Genomic DNA, 19313 nt, shown 5'->3' with positions numbered 1-19313 from the left:
ATCTTTAGACAGCACAAGAAGGAAAGATATTGTCCAAAGGTAGCAGAGAGAAACAAAGGCGTTGTGATGTCATGAACCACCATTGTTGGTTTCAAAACCAGCTGCTTCTTTTCCCTCATCGCTAGAGAGTCTCTTCGAACCTGCGAATCTTTCTCACCCCCGTCTTGACACCCGCTTGGGCCTTCTCACCAAAATCCAGCTCTCAGCCAAGGTGACGGTTTGACAGCCTGCCATTAACAGCCTTCTGATTGGTTTACCCCGAAAACGTCAATCATCAGGTTTACTTGTTAAGGGGCTTGTTGACCTTGGGTGTCCCTGTGCTGCCGCCGTTGGCAACGGCGAGCGTCTGGACGGGCGTGGCATCGTCGGATGCCGTCTGGCCGGCTGTTACCGTGGTAACCTTGTCCTTTTTGGAACTGTCTGGCTCCCAGAGGAAGAACTCGTGCAGGAGCGTGTTGACCGTCTCGGGACACTCCATCATCACCATGTGACTGCCTTCCTCGATTACTTTCAGGAACGCAAACAAGAGGATCTGAAATGAAGACAGTAAAAAAAAAAATATACATTTTATAGTGTTTTATATAATATTATTTTCAGTGTTGGGAAAAGTTACTTTTAAAAGTAATGCATTACAATATTGCTTTACTCCCTAAGGCCGTGTTCACACTTGGCGTCTTTTTTGACAAGAAAAAGTTGACAAGCGTGCTTTTTTAGTTACAAAAAAATCTGCCGCTTTTTGTTGCTATAACAACAGCTGCAACAGTAGCCTATGTGTGGTGCAGAAATGTCGATAAAAGAGGAAGCTGGATCTTTTCTTTTTTGACATTTTTGCCTTTAATTTGATAGGACAGTATTTAGACAGGAATCGAAGTGGGAGAGAGAGAGGGATCGGGAAAGGTCTGTGAGTCGGGACTCGAAAAAGGGATGCCCGAAGCGCAACGGCGCTACTATACATGTCGATGTGCGGCTCAAGAAGCTAGCAACGCTGCACGTCGGTTTGTGAAGTTAACGGCGTGGCCAATCCGGTTCACAACAATAAAATAAAAGTCTATATAACGCCACCTTTCACATTTTTTTCTTGTTGTTATGGAAACGACAGGTCTAGCTACTCGCTTGTCATTGGTCAGCTGTCAAAAAAACGCTTGACGTAGGGCGTTTTCTTCAGAAAAGTTAAACTTTTTTCAATTTGAAAAGACGCTTTGAGCCGCATAAAAAGACGCTGGCGGTGGCATTTAAAAAAGCGCTCAGGACTTTTTTGAAAACACGGTTTACTCCATAGGATTATAATGTAAAACAGACGCTGGCAGTTTGAAAAAAGACGGCAAGTGTGAACACGCCCTAAAAAAGTAACTAATTACGTTACTTAGCTACTTTTTTATGGAAAGCAATGTGTTACGTTACTTTTGCGTTACTTTTTAAATCTGGGCAGGGCTTGCTTATTTGTTTTTAAAGGAATAACTCCACTTTTTTTTGGAAATGGGCTCATTCTCCAACTCCCCCCCGAGTTAATAAGTTGAGTTTTACCGTTTTGAAATCCATTCAGCCGTTCTCCTGTTCTGGCGATATCACTTTTAGCATAGCTTAGCATAGATCATTGAATCCTATTAGACTGATAGCATCACGTTCAAAAATGACCAACGAGTTTCCATATTTGTCCTGTTTAAAACTTGACTCTTCTGCAGTTATATCGTGTACTAAGACCGATGGAGATGCAAAGCTTCAATTTTCTAGGCTGATAAGATGAGGAACTACACTTCCATTCCGGCGTAATAGTCAAGGAAGTTTGCTGCCGTTATAAGGCTGAAAACTTCCCCATAAAAAAAAAAACATACCCATTACTTCTTCTAAAAAAAAAAAAAAAGGAAAAAAGATGTTGTTTCCCTCTCAAACGCGATTGTATTGTGCAGGCGCCACTGATTGGGACAGCCTATCAGCAATCACCTTCAGCTTTCCGCCAAAGTCAACTCCATAGTCAGATAATGATTTAGATAAGAGACGAAACCATGGACCAAACAATGGATGAAGACGCAGCAGGTCCATCCCGGGAACATGCCGACCCGTGGCCCCAGTTCAGAGTTGTCAGAACATTGCTATATTGCCTTCTTTGCTGGTTTAGGTTTATTAATTTAATTGATGAAAAAACAGAGAAACTCACATGTACACACAATTGTTAGCTGAATTTTCTTTTCTGATATTACACATTAATGTAAGCTGAGCATTTGCGTTAATCTTCTTGAGTATGCGGTGTGTTTAACACAGTCAGGTTCAAATGTGGGTGCAAAAAATCCATTAAAACTCCAAGGTATTAACATTTTTCATAACTCCATGCAGGACGTTTCTGTACATAAATGTAAGCACTGTGGCAGTAGTAATGCAATATTTAGAAAATGTACTCTTGATACTCAAGTACTTTTAAAAACAAGTACTTCAATGCTTTTACTTAAGTAGACATCTGACTGTAGTACTTTTACTTGTACTTGAGTAAAATTTAGCAAGGGGTATCTGTACTTTTACTCAAGTAATGAAGCTGTGTACTCTGTCCGCCTCTGATTCTAATAGACATCATAGCTCACCAACAAAGCTCAATTAAACTTAAAATGAAGTTAGTAAAATTATATTCTTTAGCCATTTTTAAGACCCCCTTCTTGAATCAGGCATAACCAGCAACAACTACTCCTTTCTCTTCTCATTGAAGACATGCGATGCGATACTAAACAGTCTCTCGCTGTCGGGGGTTGTAATGATTTTTGTGTCTTTCTCAGTTAGTTTTAAATGCTTCCACTGCCCACATGTTTGCTGAATTAGTGCGTGCCCTTATTTGATCGTGTCACGCCATTGTTCGGTATAATTTATTCATCCTTTTCGCTTATTCAGCTGAAAAAGCTTTTTTTACTATTTTCGTCTGAATAATTTAGGTTGCCGAACATTCGGTGCATCCCTAAAAATATATGCATTGTACAAGAAGTGAAATTTCATGGCAGCTGTTTGGTGATTTTTTTTTTTTTTTTTTTTTGCACTTTTTGATTATGCAAAATGCGTGTTATACACATTTCAGGTTTCTTCTCACAATATTCTTAGCACTGTATTACAAAGCCTCAAGGACCCCTTACAAAAAAAAAAAAACTTTTATGTGCATGAGAAACCATTAAACTGCATAGGACAATGCACCTTGAGCCACCTTTTGTGCCATTAGCCCATTTCGTAGTGTGGTTTCTTGGCCTCCACAAGGTATGTGTTTAAAGAGACCTAAGGCCATAAAATATAGCTTACTGCCCTTATGAAAGCCAAACACTTTTTACAGTACCAGTCTTGAACTTGGCCAGTTTTATGCCATCAGACCATTTCGTGTCATGGTTTCTGTGCCTTGTGAAATATTATTGCAATTTAAAATAGTGTTTTTCTATTTTAATATACTTTAAAATATTTGCATCCTGTGATGCGAAGCTGAATTATCAGCATCATTACTCCAGTCTTTAGTGTCACATGATCCTTCAGAAATCATTCTAATATGCTGATTTATTATCAATGTTGAAAACAGTTTAAAGTTTGGGGTCAGTACATTTTTCTTTCTTTCTTTGTTTGAAAGAAATTAAAACTTTTTCAGCAAGGATGTGTTAAATTGATAAAGTGATAGTAAAGACTTATATTGTTAGAAAAGATTTATATTTGGAATAAATGCGGTTATTTCCAACTTTTTATTACTCAACGAATCCTGAAAAGTATATTACAGGTTTCAAAAAAATATTAAGCAGTTTGCAACATTGATAATAAATCAGCATATTAGAATGATTTCTGAAAGATTAGTAAAACTAATGTTAAGATGAAATTCTTGTTTTGTTTTGTATATTTGTCTAATTTTTTAATCGTCCACATGGGTTCAGACCATCAGTCTTACAGTTTATCTTTTTGCAGTTTCTTTGCATTTTGTGATTTATTGCTGTTTAGCAGAACATCTGAACTCTGTGTTTTATTAACAGTATTGTGAGCCTCCTATCGGCCTGCGGGGAGTCCTCACTGACTACAGCAGTACAATGAGACACCAGTGTTTGATTCAGAGCACATCTGCATTAGGACACACGTAATGCTTCTATACTCATGTGCGGCCCATTACAGCACAGAGACACTCTTGTGTTGAAGAGGACAGCCGTGAGTGAGCCAACATCACACTGTTATTTCACACACACTATAGAATCAAAAGCTGTGTCCCAATTCACATAGCATGCAAGGCTATATGTGTGAATCTCACAGAAAATGTTCCAATGACCCCAAAATCAAAATAAGGAAGTAATAAATCATATTTTGCAGGAAGATGAAAATAAATCCTGTTATTTTAGAACTTTAGAAAGACCTTTGCATTGTGCTTGCATTGTGATGTTATTTTTATAACCATTAATCACATTCTCACCTTAAATTCTCATAACGGTCATGCTTGCACTTTACTTTTTTTGTAGTTTATGTAATTCTTATTATTCTGGTTATCAATAAAATAAAGTATTTTCACTGTATTGCAAAAAAGTCCTAAAATGTATCACAAAAACGCATTCAATTTATTGCAAAGTCCTTTCCCCCCCAAAAATGTCCTAAAATGTGTTGCAAATGAGTCTTAAATTTTATAGCAAAAAAACTCCTAAAACACCGCAGAATGCAAGTCTTAAAATGTATCGCAAAAAAAGTCGTAAATTGTATCGCACAAAAATCTAAAACGTATTGCAAAAGTCCTAAAACATATAGTTAAAAATGTCCCAAAATGCATCACAAAAAAATCCTAAAATGTATCATAAAAATGTCCTAAAATGTGTTGCAAAATGTATACATTTTTTGCTAAAACTTAACGCAAAAAGAAAATGAATAGCAAAAATGTCCTGAAATTTTAGGGGTTTTTTTGGTGATGCATTATAGGACATTTTTGCGATTTATATTTTGGGACATTTTTAACGATATGTTTAGGATGTTTTAATCATTTTTCAAAAAAGTCCTAAATTTTATAGCAATTTTTTTTTATGTATTGCAAAAGTCCTAAAAACGTATCATAAAAATATCCTAAAACTGTCCTAAACTTATTGCAAATATGTTAGAAAATTATAAGCAAAATGTCCTGAAATTTTAGGGGGGTTTTGCAATGCATTTTAGGACATAAAATGCATTGCAAAATGGTCCTAAATTCTATAACAAAATGTCCTAAAATGTATTGCAAAATACATCATACAAAAGTCACTAAAATGTATTGCGTAAAAGTCCTAAATTTTAATCGTAAAATGTCTTAAAATGCATCACCAAAAAGGCCTAAAATTGATCAAAAAATGTCTTAAAATATATGGCAAAAAAAGTTAATAGCAAAAATGTCCTGAAATTTTTTGCTAAAGTAATTTAGTTGCAAAAAGTCCTAAAAATGTATTGCAAAATGTATAGCAAATATGTCCCACAATCTAGCACAAAAATGTCCTAAAATGTCTCGCAAAAATGTCCTAGCATTTATTGCAAAAGAGGTCCTAACATTTATTGGAAGACCTCCTAAAAAGTTAGTCATTTCTGCAATTTCTTTTTTATTATTCTTTTTAGGGTGACATTTGACCTGGACATGCCCTTGCCGGGTTTCAGGCGCTCTCTGGCAAAGTACGTACTTTAGGAAGTATGTAAATTGTGACACAGCCAATGAAGCACCATCCTTATATTTTCTAAGAAACAATGAAAAGCACAGTGAAAGTGTTTGATGTGCACAAACCTCTGCCATCCGCTGATCCTCATCAATGGGCACAAACTTGTCATACATGCCGTGCACCAACAGTATGGGGACGGTCAGCTCGGCATGGTAAACTTCATCCCCCTCCGGCCAGTACTGACCGCTCATCATCGCTCGCAGAACGAACGGAGACACGTTAAAAGCGTTTCCCTCTTTCAGAAGCTGCTTCTCTTTAGCGCCCTGCCTGGCAAAACCAGCTCTGAGTGGAAAACACAAGAAGTAACCCTATTTATTTTCATGCTTTCTAGCAAGTAAGTTAAAATGACTCTTGTTGTTATTTAGGGCTCTTACTTGAGAAAGCTCCAGGCCAGGCATGGAGACAGACAGTGCAGGACGCAGGAGGGCAGCTGGAAGATGGAGCACAGGCTGGGCTCCAGCGCCGTGGGGCCGCCTCCATTGATCATCACCACCTTATGCACCTGCTCCGGATACTCGTGTGCCAGGAACGTACAGAACGACACCCTGCACAGGAACAACACCGTGCCAGTAAGAAACTTCTGTGAATTATACAGCTACTGTAGCAGTCAAACGTTTGGCACACTTGACTAAATCAATGAATGAGATTTTTTTTTTTTTTTTTTTTTTTTTAGTTTGCAAATTTTAGTAATTTTGTGTCACTTTTATTAAGTTTTTATTTAAATATTTCAATGTAACTTTATTTTTATTTCATTAATTTGTATGTAATAATTTTAGTACATATGTGACCCTGGAGCACAAAACCAGTCTTAAGTCGCTGGGGTATATTTGTAGCAATAGCCAAAAATACATTGCATGGGTCAAAATTTTTGATTTTTCTTTTATGCCAAAAATCATTAAGAAATTAAGTAAAGTTCATGTTCCATGAAGATTTTTTGTAAAATTCCTACTGTAAACATATCAAAATGTAATTTTTGATTAGTAATATGGATTGTTAAGAACCTAATTTGGACAACTTTAAAGGTGATTTTCTCAGTCTTTTTGATTTTTTTGCATCCTCAGATTTCTGATTTCAAATAGATGTATCTCAGTCAAATATTGTCCGATCCTAACAAACCATACATCAATAGAAAGTTTATTTATTGAGCTTTATATGATGTATAAATCTCAGTTTTGTCAAATTTAACCTTATGACTGGTTTTGTGGTCCAGGGTCACATATTTTATTCCAGTTAGTTTCCAATGCCACATTTCAAATTTTTCTAAATTAAGATTTTCATACAAATATTTTTATTTTATTTTATTTTATTTCAGCTTTATTTGTATCAATGAATTAATGTTTTTTAAGTTCTTAAACGTATTGCAAAAGTCCTAAAATGTATCACAAAAATTTGCTAAAATGCATTAAAAAAAGTCCTAAAATGTATTGCTCAAAAATATATTGCAAAATGTTACATTTATTGCAAAAAAGTAATTTTTTTTTGCAAAAGTCCTACAATGTATTGCGAAAAAAGCCCTAAATTTTGTACCAAGAAATATCCCAAAATGTATTGCAAAAGTCCTAAAATGTATTGCTCAAAAGTCCTTAAATGTATTGTAAAAATGTTACATTTAACTTACTTTTTTTGCAAAAAGTCCTACAATGTATTTAGTATTTAGTCCTAAATTTATAGCAAAAATATCCCAAAATGTATTGCAAAAATGTCCTAAAATGCATCACAAAAAGTCCCTAAATTTATAGCAAAAAAAGTTATAAAACACATTGCAAAAGTCTAAAATCCTTAAATGCACTGCAAAAATGTTGTTCACTTTATTGCAAAAATTTTTTTTAAAAGTCCTATATTTTATTGCAAAAACATCCTAAAATGTAGGGCAAATATCTAAAATGCATCACAAAAAAGTTCTAAAATGTATTGGTCAAAAATCCTTAAATGTATTGTAAAAATGTTACATTTAAATTTATTTTTAAAAAGGTTTTTTTTTTTTTTTTTTTTGCAAAAAGTCCTACAATGGATTTAGTATTTACTAATTTTACTAATTTTATAGCAAAAATTTCCCAAAATGTATTGAACAATTTCTTAAAATGCATCACAAAAAAAGTCTTAATGTATCAAAAAAGTCCTAACTTTTATAGCAAAAAAGTCCCAAAATGTATTTCAAAAATATCCTAAACTGCATCACAAAAGGTCCCTAAATTTATAGCAAAAAAAGTTATAAAACGTATTGCAAAAATATCCTAAACTGTATTGCAAAATGTCCTAAAATAGCAAAAAAAAGTCTTAATGTATAACTCAAATATCCTTAAATGCACTGCAAAAATGTTGTTCAGTTTATTGCCAACATTTTTTTTTAAAAAGTCCTATATTTTATAGCAAAAACATCCTACATTGTAGGGCAAATATCTAAAATGCATCACAAAAGGTTCTAAAATATATTGGTCAAAAGTCCATAAATGTATTGCAAATATTTTGTTAAATTGATTGCAAAAAAAGTCCAAAATTTTACTGCAAAAATGTCCCAAAATGTATTGCAAAAATGTACCACAAAAAAAGTTATAAAATTTATAGCAAAGACATCCTAAAATGCATCACAAAAGTCATAAAATGTATTGCTCAAAAATCCATAAATGTATTCAAAAAATGTTTTTAAAGTGTTTTTTTTTTTGTTTTTGTTTTTTTGGCAAAAAAAGTCCTAAAATGTATCACAAAAAAGTCTTACATTTTGTAGCAAAAATGTGTAAAATTTGTCTTTTTATGAATTTCTATTTACATTTCTCAATCGAACTCTATTTTCATTCATTTGTATGTAGTAATTTTAGCACTTATTTTATTCCAGTTTGTTTCAAATACAAGTTATGTAGCTTTATTTCTGTTAATTATTTAGCTTTATTTCTATTAACAAAAGCAAGTATTAAATAGTTGTTTTTTTTTAGTTTTAGTTAACTACAACTAACAACACTCTAGCAGACTAAATTTGTTTCTCATGATCTAAAAACATTTAAAGTTTAAAGTTTCTGCTGTGTTTTTATATATTTTCTACCGGTCAAAATTCAGAATAATTAATATTTTTAAATATTTTTGAAAAGAAGTGTCACCAAGGCAACATTTATTCAATTAAAAATACAAAATAGATCTTCCTTGAGCAACAAATCAGCATATTAGAATGATTTCTGAAGGATCATGTGATGATGCTGAAAATTCGGCTTTGATTACAGGAATAAATTACATTTTAACATATATTTACATAGTAAACATCTATTTTAAATTGTAATAATATTTCAAAATCTTTTTACTAGATTTTTTTAGCAAAGACAACCAAAAAAAATTCAACATTACAAAAAATATTAATTCTTCCAAACTTTTAACTGGTTGACTGGTTTTAATATTTAAAACTATTTTTAATAGCTTTCATCTGTCACATTTTTGTCACTGTGTTTTAACTGTGTTTTGACTGTATACCGCAAAAGAGAATTTACATTTAGTTGAAAAGCAGTGTTTACCCGTATGAGTGACCAATGAGGATGTTCCGTTTTCTGGCGTATCTCTTAAAAATGGCACGCAGGTCCTCTGCGAGGGCGTAAAAGGTGTACGCCGCTGCTATCTGAGGGGCAGTGCTGGCGCCGTGTCCCGCCAAATCGGGCGCGATGACCTCATAACCCAGCCGTGAAAAGAAATCCAGCTGACTCCCCCAGATGTCCATCGAACCGCCCACACCGTGAATGAAGAACAGCGCCACGTCCGAATGCGTCCCCTTACAGCTGCTGATGCAGCGCTCCGTATCGATCAGCACGGTGCGCTTGGGTTTCCTTCGCCGGCGTCTGGGCGGAGGAGCCGGTTTCTGCTGGTCCGAGGTGGGAAGAGGTGGAGCGGGTTTGGGATCCGGGGATGAGGGCGCTGTGGTGTAATCTGACAGTTCCACCTCGACTGTACTGCACTGTTCCACGTCTCCGTTTTGGCACTGGAGGATCTCGGAGTGGAGAACATCACCCAGGTTCTCGATCACCAGCTGGCCGTTGCGGTACACTGTGATTTTGCGCTTGCAGTGGACGCTGCTGCTCGCTTCTGGTTGAGATTCTGTCGTGGCAGGTCTTTCGGGGAGGATGTGGCGCACACGCAGGACACGACCCGGCTTTACCTCTACGAACTCGAATCCGTCAGCCGGCTTGCCGTCGGATGATTCAACCGGCAGCACGACGCTGGTCGTCTTTCCCATCAGGCAGCAGAAGATGCTCTCGGTGATGCTGGTCAACATGGTGCTGGTTTACCTGAAGATATACAATTACACAGAGGCTGCTTAGGCTGAACGTTAAAACTTTTAAATTACAGCCAATTCGTTTAATAAAAATCATAAAATCAAACTAAATGTTTAAAAATAAAAATAAACTAAGCAACGTTTTATAAAATCAAAATTAAGACCGTTTACATTTATGTTTAAACTTAGTTCCTGGGGCCAGATTCACAAAAATCTTGAGCTTTTCTTTTTTTATATACAAAAATATATATATATATTTTTTATAAAAAACGTAATTTTTTTTTTCTTTTACATTAGAAGATATTTTGATCAAATGTATCACAAAAATATTCTAAACTGTATTGCAAAAAGTCCTAAGGTTTATAGCAAAAAGGTCCTAAAACATATTGCAGAAGTCCTAAAATGCATCACAAAAATGTCCTAAAATGTATCATAAAAAGTCTTTTTTGATACAAAATTTTTTTGATATCAAAAATGTCCTCAAATTTATAGCAAAAAAGTCCTGAAACCTTTGCAAAAGTCCTAAAATGCATCACCAAAAAGTCTTAAATTTTATAGCAAAAGAGTCCTAAAATGTCCTAAACTGTATCGCAAAACGTCCTAAAATTTATAGCAAAAAAGTCCTAAAGCATGTCGTAAAATTGCTAAAATGTATCAAAAAAGTCCTAAATTTTATAGCAAAAGAGTCCTAAAATGTATTGCAAAAGTCCTAAAATGTCTCTCAAAAATGTCCTAAACTGTATCGCAATACGTCCTAAAATTTATAGCAAAAAGTCCTAAAGCATGTCGCAAAATTGCTAAAATGTATCAAAAAATGTCCTCAAATTTATAGCAAAAAAGTCCTGAAACCTTTGCAAAAGTCCTAAAATGCATCACCAAAAAGTCTTAAATTTTATAGCAAAAGAGTCCTAAAATATATTGCAAAAGTCCTAAAATGTCTCTCAAAAATGTCCTAAACTGTATCGCAAAACCTCCTAAAATTTATAGCAAAAAAGTCCTGAAACCTTTGCAAAAGTCCTAAAATGCATCACCAAAAAGTCCTAAATTTTATAGCAAAAGAGTCCTAAAATTTATAGCAAGAGTCCTAAAACGTATTGCAAAAGTGCTAAAATGTATCAAAAAAGTCCTACAATTTATAGCAAAAGTCCTAAAAAGTATCACAAAAAGTCCTAAAATGTATCAAAAATGTCCTCAAATGCATAGCAAAAAAACGTATTGCAAAAGTTCTAAAATGTATCACAAAATGTCCTAAAATTCAAAACAAATATCTAAACATTCTCAAATCAAGATATATTTATTTTAAAAAACAAAATAACATGTTTTGTGAGCAATTAGGTGAGTTTTTGTTTGGAAAACAAGAAGGGTAAGAAAAATGATCTTGTTTCCATTTGAATTAAAAAAGAGATTGCTTTCAAAAACATGATACATCTTGACTGGTAGTGTACATCTCATGTTTTTCCTGTTGAATTTCTCATTTCATTTAGAAGTAAAATGGTCACCATTTTGTACCATTCACCAATCACAGGTCAGCCTATTACCACAGAAGTTTCTGCAACTAGTCCAGGATCGGGAGGAAAACGCTGCATGCTTTTCTGCTGTTTAACTTTCACCCAGTTAGGTGAGTGTAAATCATCCTAACATCATTTTAGCGCCTGTTGCACTAATGCGGTGTAATTTCGTTATGGCGGATATTTCCAAACCCCCTCCAGTCTTTGTGTGGAGCTGCACAAAAGAAGCGCTGCATTGCCGTTTCTGCGAGCGACAGTATGACAGCTGCTGTCAGCAGGGCTTTTATAAAGACAGCATGAGAAATGCAAACTACACTGCAGAGAGAGAGAGATCCAGAGAGCCTGTGTGAACAAAGACACCTCTAATATGGAATCCCATAGAAAAGAAAATTACAAAATAATGTCTTCTGTTTCTTCTAGATGGCAATGAGATTAAACAGAGAAAAAATGGAGAAGTTTCTAACTAAAGCTACAGAAGACATCTTGAATGCTTCAAAATGATCTGAGCTTCTATTCACATTCATTTTTAGTTTTTCTCACCCTCAGGTTATCCAAGATGTAGATGTGTTTGTTTCTTTATCAGATTTGCAGAAATGTGGCATTGCATCACTTGCTCAACAATCAATCATCTGCAGTGAATGGGTGCCGTCAGAATGAGAGTCCAAACAGCTGATAAAAACATCACAATCCACAAGTAATCCACACCATTCCAATCCATCAGTTAACATCTTGTGAAGCTGTGATTTTGTAAGAAACAAATCCATCATTAAGATATTTTTTAACTTCAAACCATCACTTCTGGACAAAATTTGAGTCCATAATCCCTAATAACGCTTCATCCAGTGAAAAAGTCTGTCACATTATAATTCACCCACATATTTTGTTTAGAGCTGTTTTGGCTTGTAAACAATACCTAATCTGTGCATATTTCTCTCGTGATTCAGACAAGACTACTTTTTCACAGGAGAAAGCATTATTACGCATGGAGTAAACAAGCCGAAAATAGTTAAAAGCTTATAAACACACAGTTTGTGCATTACTTACATTTCTTGTGCATTATTGTGATGTTTTTATCAGCTGTTTGGACTCTTATTCTGACGGCACCCATTCACTGCAATCGATCCATTGGTAAGCAAGTGATGGAATGCTACATTTTTTCCTGAATAAGAAACAAGCTCAAATTTTCATTTTTGGGTGAACTATTGCTTTAAGATAGCAAATCCAATCAAATAAATTCCTCCAGCGGTGTGAGATACTAAAAAAACAAGCCAAGCCATCTTGTGAATCCAAAAGCTGCATGTTTGTAAGAAAAAAAATCCATCATTAAGATGTTTTTAACTTCAGACCATCGCTTCTGGATAAAGTTTGAGTCCATAATCCATAATAATGCTTCATCCACTTAAAAAGTCAGTCTTCTGTTGTCCTTTTGCATCAAAATCCACCCACATATTTTGTTTAAAGCTATTTTAGACTGTTTTGGCTCGTAAACAGTGCTTGATCTGTCCATATTTCTCTCCTGATTCAGACAAGACTACTTTTTCACAGGAGAAAGCGTTATTATGCATTGAGGAAACAAGCTGAAAAAAGTTTTAAAGTTGAAAACATCATGATAATGGATTTGTTTCTTATAAACACACACTTTGTGGATTACTTACATCTCTTGTGGATTATTGTGATGTTTTTATCAGCTGTTTGGACTCTGGACACTCTGACGGCACCCATTCATCGCAATCAATCAAGTCATAGAATGCTAAATTCTTCCAAATTTGGTGAAATAACAAACTCAAATTTTTATTTTTTGGTGAACTATTCCTTTAAGAGAGCATATCTAATCAAATAAATTCCTCCAGCAGTGTGAGATACTAAAAAACAAATATTTAGGGCAAATCGAAAAACGCACACACACTCACCCATGCAAACAACCACAGTAAAAGCCAGCTACAGTAGGAACAGAGCGTGCTGTGTGTTGCCTGAATCTTGCCAATGGCATCCTAGTAGAGAAGATGATTCACATTGTGACCTAGACAAGCATCTAAAAATAGCTTGGGCTCTTCCAGCGTGCTCCCCTTGGGTACTAATGGAGAAAACCACCCCTGTAGATCGTGACTACAGTGATACCTGCATATAAATGTATATAAATGCACCTGTATAGCTGTGATTGTTTCTTAGTAGTATATGATAGTTGTGAATTAGGTTAGTGCTGGTGGATATGTGCAGAGATCGATTTCTATTCCAGCTAGATTAAATATAGTCACACCGAGGGCAATATGACATCAAAACAGACCGCAGCTCAGGATGTGTTGGATGCATCCTGGATAAATGACGTACATAGACCCTGAGCTTGAATTATTAGTATGAACATGATTTCTATGCACCGTGACTCATAAAATGATATGATATGAAATGATATGTTTCTGTATTTTGTTTTGAGTGCAATTATCAGCTGCAGCACTGCAAAGAAAATCAAAGTTAAGGTTTCTGGTGCAAAAGAAATTGAAACTGAAAAAAAGAGTTAAAAATAAAAAATAAAAGTAACACATTGGATAAACATGAAATAGTATTTTCTTGTAAAAAGTAATCCAATTTAGTTTTATTTAAACTTTGAAAAATAATTGTATACAGTGTACCTAGAACTGTAATATTGCTGTCATATTTAATATATAAACGTAAAGAATGTCAAGTTCAAGTTCATGCACAGAAAGATCATGCAAAATAAATTGATTCATACTGCAATATAATTTAATACTGTATGCAAATGTAAACAATATGTAATATTTTGGAATTATTTTCTGGTGTAAAACACATTTTCTTTCCTATTGCATAATAATATGCAAATTTAAACTATGTAAAAAAACAACGTAATATGTAAACATGCACATGCATAGAAATAGGAATTATTTTCTGGTGTAAAAGACATTTTCATTCATATTTCAATATAATATGCAAATATAAACATGTAAATGCACAAAGATTATGCAACATAAATTTTGATTCAAATTACAATATAATTTAATACTGTATGCAAATGTAAACAATATGTAAATGTACAAATCTGTAATATTTTGGAATTATTTTCTGGTGTAAAACACATTTTCATTCCTACTGCAATATCATATGCAAATGTAAAAACATGTAATATTTAAACATGTAAATGCATAGAAATAGAAATTATTTTCTGATGTAAAAGACATTTTCATTAATATTGCAATGTAATATGCAAATTAAAACTGTAATGTAAAAATATGCAATTTAAACATGTAAATGCATAGAAATAGAAAATGTTCTGGTGTAAAAGACATTTTCATTCTTATTGCCATATAATATGCAAATGTAAACATGTAAATGCACAAAGATTATGCAAAATAATTTTTGATTCGTATTGCAATATAATTTAATGTTGTATGCAAATGTAAACAGTATGTAAATGTAAAAACTTAATGTTTAGGAATTATTTTCTGGTAAACAATATGCAAATGTAAACCATAATGTAATATGTAAACATTTAAATGCACTGAACATATTTAAGTCTACATTTCGAGAACTAGGTTTTTAATTACACATAAAAAATTGTAAAGTAAAATTATCAGAAAATACTTGAGTTTTTCTACTTCAATATTTCACATTTAATTCAATGTGTTTCTTGATCTTTCTAGCAGCTTCTAAAAAAGAAAAAGTTTCTGCACCAAATTTTTCCAGTGCATTTGTCTTTGAGTAGTTAATTTTTATCTAAAGTGAAAACCCTGCATGCTTGCTAATTTATTCGCAGTCATCTGTTCTACACTCTGTCTTGCTCTTCTGAAATGTTTTCCTTGTCTTTCACAGCCCTATCAGTCGACAGACAGCAGCTTTGATGGAGGAAGTGACACGCTTATGACAGACGCAGCAGCTCGAAGCTTCCTGTACTGCAGCCAGAGACGCCAGCAAACACAACCAGCATTAGTCATCATTAACTCCATCTCTTCTGTCCTTACCAGCCCTTCACATGCTCTATTTTTCAGATGCATCTTGAGGGGCGATACATTATTCAGACTGAATGCGAGAAGGTTTTTAGCGGTGATGTATTATTAATCAAATCAAGAAGTGGTTCAAGCTCTTTTAACCATAAAGGAACTGCTATTGCTTGATCTTAAAATGTATTTGGACATGCTGCACTTAAAAATATCTGAACATCATTGTTGTGTATATAAGAAAATATCAAAGCAAGTGTTATTTATTTGAACTTTAATATGCAACCTTGGACCACAAAACCAGTCACAAGGGTCATTTTTGTTATCTGAAAGCTGAATAAATAAGCTTTCCATTGATGTATGTTTGTTAGGATAAGACAATATTTGGCCTTGATGCAACTATTTGAAAATCTGAGGTTGCAAAAAAATCTAAATATTGAGAAAATCGCCTTTAAATTGTGCAAATGAAGTTTTTAGCAATGCATATTACTAATCAAAAATTAAGCTTTGATATATTTACAGTAGGAAATTTTCAAAATATCTTCATGAAACATGATCTTTACTTAACATCTTAATGGTTTTTGGCATAAAGGAAAAATCAATCATTTTGACCCATGCAATGTATTTTTGGCTATTGCTACAAATACACCTGTGCTACTTATGACTGGTTTTGTGGTCCAAGGTCACATATGTCCACTAGAAATCACCTTGATACTATTTGAAATGCTTGATTCAAAAATGTTTAAATTTCAAAAATGGTAAAGAAAAGTTAAATAAGGTTAAGTACAGTAGAGAAGCATACAGACGCTTGCTGATGTTTCGTGTCTAATGCAATGACATTCTGGCATTTTTAAGTGTCCAAAGGTTATTTGGGCTTATTGCATATTCAGATCTACAGTAGTTTTGTTATTTTAAGAGTTTATCGCAAATGCAAACACCTTCCGGGATCCTCTAAGAATTGCAGTTTTTGCTAGAGCGATACTCTTGCCCCGGGATCTGCAGCGGTGAAAGTGTTGACTTCAGCAGCTACACGAAAATCAATGCCGCAGGCTGATTCTGCCATAGTAAATCTCTAGGTATTATGCAATGAAGTTAGAGCTCAATTTTTAAAGGAGAGCATCTGAAGGACTTCTGTCGGTCAAACACAGGGACACGATTCGTTTTTCAGTCGCAGAGTATTTTTACTCAATATTTAATCTCAATTGACCAGAAAATGTGAAAACTGTTAGTTTTGTGGGTAATCAGTTGATTCCAGTCTCAAAATAGCCAAATATGAGCTAATCAATCAGCATGGCAGTAAAATAGATGTAAATGTTGTTTCATCTTGATTTCTCAGTCTTCACAAAAGCTTTGTGTGAGGAACAGACAGAAAAGCAACACCTTAAGACAAGGAGGAGGAGCTACCGAAGAAGTACAAGCATTTTGAAGGTGAGCAGAGGACAGATCTTCCATATTTGGGTGAACTACTCCTTTAAGCTGTAAAGCAGCATAGCAAGTTCAAAATCCAATGCTACAGTGAGTGATTTGCAGATGAGGAGGGAAACGTTGAAGTTGCCAATTAGCTAATGATTCTCCTGCATCAGGTGCTGTTTACCACATCTCCACAGGAACACTAATTAGATGCACAGACAGAAAGCGAAGTAGAGAATGAAAGAACGATGAAAAGAGAGGGGAAATGTCCTTTCCATATCATTGCGCTTCATTATACTCGTTTTGAATTTTGCAGCAGGAATAATAAAAGCTGTAAAGTTTACCCCAAAAATGCACCCATATTTAGGTTTTCTGAGATTGTAGATGAGTTTGTTTCTTCATCAGATTTGGAGAAATGTAGCATTGCATCACTTGCTCACCAATGGATTCTTTGCAGTGAATGGGTGCCGTCAGAATGAGAGTCCATTTGGCTGGTAAAAAAAACATCAAAATAATCCACACCACTCCAGTCCATCAGTTAACATCTTGAGAAGCCAAAAGCTGTTTGTTTGTAAGAAACAAATCCATCATTAAGGTGTTTTTCTTTAACTTCAAACTATTGCTTCTGGCCAAAGTCCATAATCCATAATAAAGCTTCTTTCAGTGAAAAAGTCCATCTCCTGTTGTCCTCTTGCATCAAAATCCACACACATATTTGTTTAGAGCTGCTTTCCATTGTAAGCAGTACTTGATCTGCACAGATTTCTCTCCTGATCAGACAAGATGTCTTTTTATTGGGAAAAAATAATTTATGAATAGGACTTTTTCAGGGTATTTTAGCTGGAAGCAATGGTTTGATTAATGATATGCATTAATGATAGCTTTGTTTTGTGCTTCCCAAGACATTAACTGATGGACTGGAGTGGTGTGGATTGCTTGTGTATTATTGTGATGTTTTTATCCGCTGTTCAAACTCTCATTCTGACGGCACCCATTCACTGCAGAGGATCCATTGGTAAGCAACTGATGGAATGCTGAATTTCTCCAAATCTGATGAAGAAACCAACTCACATTTTCATCTTGAATGGCCTGAGAGTGAGTTCAGTTTTGAGAGAACTATTTCTTTAAAGCAAAAACCCACTCAAAGCTACAAGTTGAAGCCTCAATCTATAGATTTAACCCATGCATATCATATAAATCACTGATTCTTTTTATTTATCAGATGTGCTTTGACTTGCATATTACTAGGGATAGCAGCTTAATAGATTTTAGTCTATTAAAATCTTGCTATTGTAGGATGTTACATTAAGAAACAAATCTATTCACGCACAAAATCCAAAGCAATCTCTTGCATGCATTGCCCCACATTTGCCGAGTGGGAGTGTGTTTTGGTGTGTCATCAATCGGTCTGCAATGCAGAATTGGAGTGTGTAGGCAGACTGCTGTACAGTACATTGCTTAGTAACCTACATTAGGAACAATATGTACAGTCCCCAACCAACCCCACATGGGTTTAACTGTGCTGTCATTGAAGCATGCTTAGAATGCAAGTCATTTAAGTATGCATGGTGTTTTCATACACCATGCACTGCAATGCATCACTGCAATAGCAGTGACTTATCAAGCCTTAGATATGTGCAATCACTGTTAATATTGTTTTCTTGCATCCCATAAAGCAGGTTGTCATGGCTTCATCATGCAAAACACTGTAACACTTCTGAACACATCAGTGGCATTGATTAATTGGTTGCTGCGCAACGCATGTAACAGAGATACAGGTTTGCAAAACACACTGCATACTGCATCACACTTGGATGCAAAGATGTTGACTAGTATGCGACCCCCATACTATGCAGTTTTAAAATATGATTCTTACCTGGGTCGATGCCTGCGAGATGATTCGTAAGCGCAGAAAATAATGCACCAATATTTATCGAGCGTTTACAATCCCTTAAAAACAAAGCATGCAATTATAATACCGCTAATCTGTCAAGTCAATCCGCAAATGTCATTTTCTCGGAGAGATGTTTGGCATCCTCGTTCTAATCTAGATTTACGCCATTTGAAGTCGAATTGAAGCACACGCATTCAGGTGCAGAGAGATCAAACGATGCATCTTAATGAAAGCGATCCGATGGCATCCAGAGTTGAGCCGCGGTGAAAGGCAGAAGAGGGCTGCGCCTCTCAGCATCCTCACGGCTGGGTAATTATCCAGCCCAGTGCCCTTGTTTTCTCCTGTAGTCGGGAACCATGTCTTGGTTCGTGTTCTGTTTGACTGACAGGGGATGTAACGAACTGCAAGGCTTTCTTCAGTCACTTCTGACCAATGCAGAGTCTGCTAGTGCTGTTGCTAAGCCCAGATGAGAGAGAAAGCAAACGGCCACCAGTTTCTACCTCAGGCATCACATGTAAACATGTGCCATATAGAAACTACATTGGCGTCTATTCTATATAGCTTGGGATCAGTAAGACTTGTAACGTTTTTTTTTTAATGCTCATCAAGGTTGCATTTATTTGATCAAAAATACAGAAAAACTAATAT

The 19313-nt window shown here is 34.9% G+C and overlaps 2 protein-coding genes across 2 annotated transcripts in view; one reads left to right on the top strand and one right to left on the bottom strand.

Moving 5' to 3' along the window:
- Positions 1 to 280: 280 nt before the first annotated feature.
- LOC141343842 (protein ABHD8-like) lies at positions 281 to 19031 on the bottom strand. Its single transcript, XM_073848501.1, has 5 exons — positions 18648 to 19031; positions 9155 to 9919; positions 6032 to 6202; positions 5723 to 5939; positions 281 to 532 (listed from the first exon to the last, which is right to left on the bottom strand). Exons 2-5 carry the CDS (start codon positions 9904 to 9906, stop codon positions 281 to 283), a joined length of 1392 nt encoding a protein of 463 aa, XP_073704602.1. The 5' UTR covers positions 9907 to 9919; positions 18648 to 19031.
- LOC141343839 (microtubule cross-linking factor 1-like) overlaps positions 11588 to 19313 on the top strand; it is a 22219-nt gene continuing 14493 nt past the window's right edge. Inside the window, exons 1-2 of the mRNA XM_073848498.1 lie at positions 11588 to 11758; positions 15237 to 15377. Of these exons, the coding sequence (XP_073704599.1) occupies positions 11588 to 11758; positions 15237 to 15377 (312 nt within the window). The remainder of the gene's footprint in view (positions 11759 to 15236; positions 15378 to 19313) is intronic.

The sequence above is a fragment of the Garra rufa genome, chromosome 10 (assembly GCF_049309525.1).
Source record: "Garra rufa chromosome 10, GarRuf1.0, whole genome shotgun sequence".
In the NCBI taxonomy this organism is placed as follows: domain Eukaryota; kingdom Metazoa; phylum Chordata; class Actinopteri; order Cypriniformes; family Cyprinidae; genus Garra; species Garra rufa.
Note: the sequence above shows the minus strand (reverse complement) of the source record. Positions and strands in the feature narration are given on the sequence as shown.